The following is a 6790-nucleotide window of genomic DNA, read 5'->3' as shown; positions in this document are numbered from 1 at the left end:
CTCTACAGCAGCTCTGCGCCGGGTCAGACCTGACTACTACGTGCACGTCAGCGTTGAACTACTTCGAGAATTAGCAGGTGCCCAATTGGAACTTCTCGAGTTGAACTTCCGTCGTCTTTTCTGCGCCCAACTTCCACCACCACCATATCCATACACAAACTACCAGTACGTTTATCCAACGGCCCAAAATGGAGCTCCAAAGTGCGCATCCCATCATAAGGAGGGATATAATTTGGGAACAGCTCTTAGTGAAAGCGATATTGCCACAGCAGCAGGAGTTGGCCCGCATAATCCACAGAATATAACGCCGCAGGAGGCACAGGCGGCGCAAGCGGCTGCTGCGCACGCGTTGAATAAACTTAGAGCTTTTGCTGATGTAAAAGACAGGTAAATATTGATTTTTAAAAAATTATTGATACATTTAACTGTGTTTGATGAGTATTCTCGTCAAACATATGTCAGTCTTGTGTTTCCTTAGAATTTTTTGTTCAATAATTTTTATCACAGTTTAGAAGCTCTTCTTTATCTTTAGATGTATAAATATTTTAATATCGCCAGCCAGTCTCATACCACGTTTGTATTTTTCCAAATTTTTAAAGTTTAATAAAACTTACCATTATCATTGGTAATTAAGAGTTAATTCCTCCTAAAACGTGGTGATGTAGACCGTGCCTTCTAGATCTAATTGAATTGACAATTCTTTCGAATTGACACGTACATTGAAGACTGGACCAGTTTAGCGAAAAGCAGCACGTGGAACTGAACTACGACGTCAATATAATTGCTGCAGGAGATACCGAACAATACGGAATGTGATTAGTGAATATGAAATTTACCTATGCTTGAAAAAAATACCAGAAAAAAAGCTGCTGAAAAACGAATGGAATCAACAAGTATCTATTAGTCAAGATCATTTCATGCACTGGGTTCAGTTTTCTACCGTAAAAATAGTAGCGACACCTGTTTTTAATTTGGAATATGTTCAATTCAATAGTTTTATTCAAAAAATTAAAATTTAATGTTTTTATATATTTTTGTACAAGTGGTTTTATTTTATGATTTTGTGCCCACTTTTTTAACCGCGTTTAACCAATCTGTTCATGTATAAAAGTCGCCGTTTTTTCTATAAAAATATATAAATAAAACATACAATATCATATTTATTCATATGTATAAATATAATATATACTAGAACACAGTTATACTGTTAGTAGTAAGGATAAATATATATTAGGTCATAATTAAAAATAAATTAGAGTTATTAATATATAAATATTTTGTCATGACAAATATTATTTAAATTTTAGATTAGCCTTGAGCAAAATTGATAAATAAATATTTGTACTTTTTCTTTCTTAGAAATTTAATCTAATTATATTAAAAACTAGATTTATAATACGAAGTTTTGTGGTATACACCATATATAAATATGATATTTCAATCAAAATTATTAAATATTAAGCTTAAAATTTTTAGATTATAATGCTCATATTATTCAATATATCATATATATTTAATTAAAAAATTTACTAGAAAATTTTAATTAATATTGTTTAAATTTAATTTTGAAAACTATTAATTTTTTTTTTAATTTTAAATCAATATTATATACTATAATTAATTATTTAATAATTAATTAATGTGTAGTATTTGTTAATAAATCTTATAGAACTAATAACTAACGCACTTATAAGTACATTAAATAACGTCACTAAAAATAATTTATTATAATAATTCTTGTTTATCCCTTTGGCGACCGATTTAACTACTTATTATATTTAACTTATATTTATTTTATTATTTGTGATGATTTTCTTGCATGAGCAATAAGTAAAGTATATGGCGAATAGATCTTGATGTCGCCATCTAAACTATCATCTTCTTTAAACTCGTTATTATTTTTATCAGTTTTTCCAACAAACCCCATTTTTCTGACTATTTCAAAATAATCATGAAAATATTCGTTATGTTGGTGAATTGGAATTCGAGATTTGAAAGGATCCACTGCTCGTACAGATTCTGAACAGGAATAAATAATAATAATCATCAAAATACTTCATAGTAACATTTTAGCGATTACTTTTAGTTTTATTCTGTGTCTATTTTAGTTTTTTTATAATTCTACTTACCGCTTAAAATATCGATTCCATCGAAAACAAACACCCTGTCTCTTGTCTCGCAATGGATTTGTTCGAATCCAGCATCAGTTAGATGTTGTTTTAATAATTTGTGGGGATTTTCAATGTCCTGATATGGTGAAACAAATCGATCAGCATCCTTCATATAAGGAGCCCATCGAGGATTTGAAGCCATTCTCCGGTAAACGTCGAAGATTGGATTCCGGGCAAGGAAAACCAAGAGGCAGTCGCCTCCGGGAAGAAGGAGGTCGTAGATGTTTTTAGCTGCCCTTCTAGAAGAAAAATTAAAATATTTTATTTATTTTAATTTTAGTTACAACTGTTAACAAAATAGCCAGTATTTTTGCATAATTTTTAAATCAAGAAACAATAACACAAATAATGAACAGTGTGACCATTAAAAGTACCATTATTCAATATTTCTTTGAATTTTTTTTTTAAATTGATTGAATTGATAAAATTGATGAATTAATAAAATAAAATAATGTATATCTATTGCCATATTTGTTATTTTTTTCAAATTGATCAAAAATGCTTAAAAATGTAAAGAATATTTTAATTAGTCATTAATATTTTTGTAACAAATTTTAATTTTATATAATTTTAAATAATAGTAATTTTAAATTTCATTTTATTATCATCATAAGGATATCATTTCAATGGATATACTGTCCTTCATTTTGTATTATATATTTATTCTAATTTTTATCTAATGTTACCAAATTTTATTTAGGAGATGTAACTGATATTGCAATTTTAAAAAAGTTGATTTATCGATTTTATTTATTCAATTCGATAGTTAGATATATTATTGTTATTAGCATTAAAATAAAATTAGTAATATTTATAAAAAAAATTGTTTAAGTGTTAAAAATTATCCTGCATACTAGATGCTCAATTTCCAAACAAATCAAAAACAAAACACTTAAGCAATTAATAATGGCTTTGTTAAATTATTTTCGTATTAGTATCTTTGACAGAATCTATATTGCATATGATTTCAAAATTACAGTATAATGACTTAGTTTTGGTTTAAAATAAATATCGAATATAATTGTCAAAAGTTAAAATACTCATTTGTTTATTTGGTAAATGACATTTCACAATTAGTAAAAACATAACAAATGCGATCAACTTGATAAATTATTAATAATTTAAAATATTTTCCTCATTGGGTTAAAATTTCATGTATTTGAAAAAAGATACTTCTAAAAACTACGCAGTAAAAGATTGTTAGTGAAAGATGGACGACATTGATGAAAATTTCTTGGAAAGACATGGTCTTGTGCGTACACATCGAGGTAATAGACGAAGACGAGCTAGAACAATTGCAAATCGTGTAAACCGAACAAGAAATGTTGATAATAATAGAGAATATTTATTTAATATGCGGGACAGATTGTTTCAAGCTATATTTCAGAGAGCAACAATGACGTACGCTAAAACCATACCAAAAACTATGCGACGTACAATAGAAATATTTCTTCTGCTAAAAGCTCTCTTGGCTTTCTTTAGTCTCATTTACATCCACTTTCAATTCTCTAAAAATTCTGCAATAACTTTGAATTCAGTGGTAAAAAATTGGCCAGAAACTGGTATTTTGCGATTGGAATTATCAGATGATTTAACTTATGTACAAGAAACTGACAGTGACCTAAAATTGTCTGATTTGTGTATGAAAGTGTTTCAAACTAAGAAAAATCCATCAAAAATCAAGAGCAGATATACTCTGAATCCGCATGGTTTAAAAACCACATGCTTTCGTAATAATACTAATAAAGTGTTACAAAATATGACCAATATAATAAACGAATTGTTGCTAGAGAACTTAAAAAGTGAACACATAGTCGAATATTCCATTGAGCAAGGATTGTTGAGATTAAACGATGAATTGCGAAAAAAATTCAATGTCCCTATACTACGTGTTGTTATCAATGCCAGTAATGACGATTGTTTTGGAAGCACTGTGTCACGTGTCCTAATAGAAGAATATTTAGGATATGATGATTTCCTTACGTCCGTCCTGAAAAACGTAGCAAGGAGCCATGGGTCCAATGGTTATATCAAAAATGCAAACACTGATGAATATTTTATGATCAACAAAATGTGGAGAGGAACTTTTTCCTACGTGGTAGCTTTAATGTTAATGTTATTTTTTACTGCTGTTATATCAATTTTGTTGAGATTCATTCAACATCAACTTTTCGTAATCTTGATTGACGTATTGCACGTTTTGGAATACAACACACCGATCACGATACCCTTTTCCATCATGATTTCAGCAATTCTTGCACTTCTGGGGATGGAGTTGATATTGTACGATTTTTTCAAAAATTCCACACTTAGTTTTTTCGTTATAGTCGTAATATGGATTGCTGACCAATTCGACAACATTTGTTGCAACACTACAATTTCTAAAAGATACTGGGTTAGATTCTTCTACATGTACCACTTCCTCTTCTACGCTTATCATTACAAGTTTCATGGACAGTATAACAACTTGGCTTACTCCGCATCCTGGTTATTTATTGAACACTCAATGGTTTACTTTTTTCACCATTATGAAATTCCAGCAGTTGAGCACGAAACTCGGAGAAGACATCAGAGTCGTCTATATATGGAACAACAAGTCGAGAGGGCTAGAAATGTAATCGCATCAGCTAATGAGGTTGTCAGAATGGAAATGGAAAATCGGGTTGTAGAAACCCAAAGTGTTGGTACAGAGACTGATCCAGATGGAGAGATTGTTGGAGATTATACTTTACTTCTTACAGTGGAAAGATATGACCATAATGCTGAATCTTCCCTGGGAGAAGAAATTCCAGAACTGGTACTAACGCAGGAATCTTCACAAACCACATAAAAATTATGCATAACTTTTTGGTACTTAGAAAGTATAAATATTATTCTTATTAAAATTTGACAATGTTGTAATATTAAAATTTGAAAAACACAATTTAACTTAAAGAAATAAAATTTATCATTGAGTATCTCAACCTTGATTATTTTCTTCATTGTCATTTACGCCCAAGATCGGAAATCACTTATGCAAAAATTGAAATAATTTGTTATACTACTTATGAGTGGAAAGTTATAATTAAATCACATGAATCAAGTTTAAAAGAGTTATTAATTCTCTTATAAATTTAAAGTTGATATAGATTATGAAATCGTGGCCTCTGCCTTCGGGTTTTGTGCTAGGTCAGTGGCATAGTTTTATTGTTTTTATTGATTTATCTAATAAGAGTTGAATCTCTTCAATACCAACACGGCCATTGATGCGTCGTTTCAAGATCATTGGATAATAAATATCTTCCTGATGTAAGAGAAATAATAATTTCTATAAGTTCTTTTATTGTTATTAGGATAATTATTATATATATATTAAGAGAGAATGTTGTTCACAAGTCTGCAGGAGTAAAATTTTAGAGTATAAAAATGATAGAAACACAAAATCATAATCTCAAAATTATACGGCATTTAAATTCATATGGACGTTCTTTGTGGTGTTTCATAAGTAGCTACTGATTACAGTTAATGTCCACACTTAAGTATAATATTTAAAATATTTTTTTTATAATATAAGGCAACGATAAGAGGTCGCACAATAAAAATTTATCGAAGTTTAGGATTTCGCTGCGTAAGTGATTCTAGTCAGAATCTATGTCTATGTAAGTATACGTAAGTTCTCGGTAGTGTTTCGTAGGTAGCTACTGATTACAGTTTACGTTCATACGGATAAAGTAAAATGTGTTAAACGAATTAATATAATTTATGCAATTTCAAATGTTTGAAAAACATTTTTTAGTAAAAGCCAATAAATTATTTTTAAATTGCCAGTTGAACATTAGCTGAATATGAAATCTGATTTTTTAAGCGGGAAGTTCATGCAATTTTCAACTAGTTAATAATTTTTTCATCTTACTTTTGATTCTGCACCCAATGCAAACAATAAAACGAAGTCACATGATGGAACCTCTCCCTGATCTGCTTGCAAAGGGCATCCTTGCCCACGTCCATCGTCCTGAACTCCAACCTGGGCATCGCAGCGTAGCGCCTTTTTGCATATTCAATCATTTCGGTAGATAAATCGCCCCCAACTATTCTTTCGTAGTCTTTTGGCATTATAGGAACCACAAAATCTACAGTGACATCTCCTGTACCACATCCTATGTCAAGTAAAGTATCACGACCATTCAGGCTCCAATGAATTCTTGGGGCGAATTCTTTGATGATCTCTTTGGCGTCTCGTCTTTGCGAGATGTTGGATCTGCTGTATAAATCTGCCTCAATCATGGTAAATGATATATGAATTATTATTTTGAAAATAAGGAAATTTGTGGTAGTTTCTAAAGAGTTTTGTTGAGTGTTGAGTGTTGAATGTTGATTGTTGAATGTAGTTTTCTCTTTTGATACACTTTAAACTTTGAACTTTTGGTTAAAATGGTTCTAGTTTAATTAATTTAATTATTTGAAGTTCCAGATGTACCTAGTACAGATATAAGTAACATAATTTATATTGATAAAAAAATCCTCTGAATTATCTTTTAGCTTATGAAGAAATTTCAACTATTATTTTAAAATTATCTTTATTGATAATTATATAATTAAAAATTATTTAAATACTTGTAAATAAATATGTTAAATATATT

The 6790-nt window shown here is 29.7% G+C and overlaps 1 protein-coding gene across 1 annotated transcript; it reads right to left on the bottom strand.

Moving 5' to 3' along the window:
* Positions 1-1752: 1752 nt before the first annotated feature.
* Positions 1753-6554, bottom strand: LOC113368174 (juvenile hormone acid O-methyltransferase-like). The gene is made up of 3 exons (XM_026609742.1): positions 6064-6554; positions 2130-2410; positions 1753-2019 (listed from the first exon to the last, which is right to left on the bottom strand). The coding sequence occupies exons 1-3, from the start codon at positions 6432-6434 to the stop codon at positions 1790-1792; spliced, it is 882 nt and encodes a 293-aa protein (XP_026465527.1). The 5' UTR covers positions 6435-6554; the 3' UTR covers positions 1753-1789.
* Positions 6555-6790: the final 236 nt, after the last annotated feature.

This window comes from Ctenocephalides felis, unplaced genomic scaffold (assembly GCF_003426905.1).
Source record: "Ctenocephalides felis isolate EL2017-DRISC unplaced genomic scaffold, ASM342690v1 CF-g0.4_SCAFFOLD_01170, whole genome shotgun sequence".
Taxonomy (NCBI): Eukaryota; Metazoa; Arthropoda; class Insecta; order Siphonaptera; family Pulicidae; genus Ctenocephalides; species Ctenocephalides felis.
This window is presented reverse-complemented; position numbering and strand designations above follow the sequence as displayed.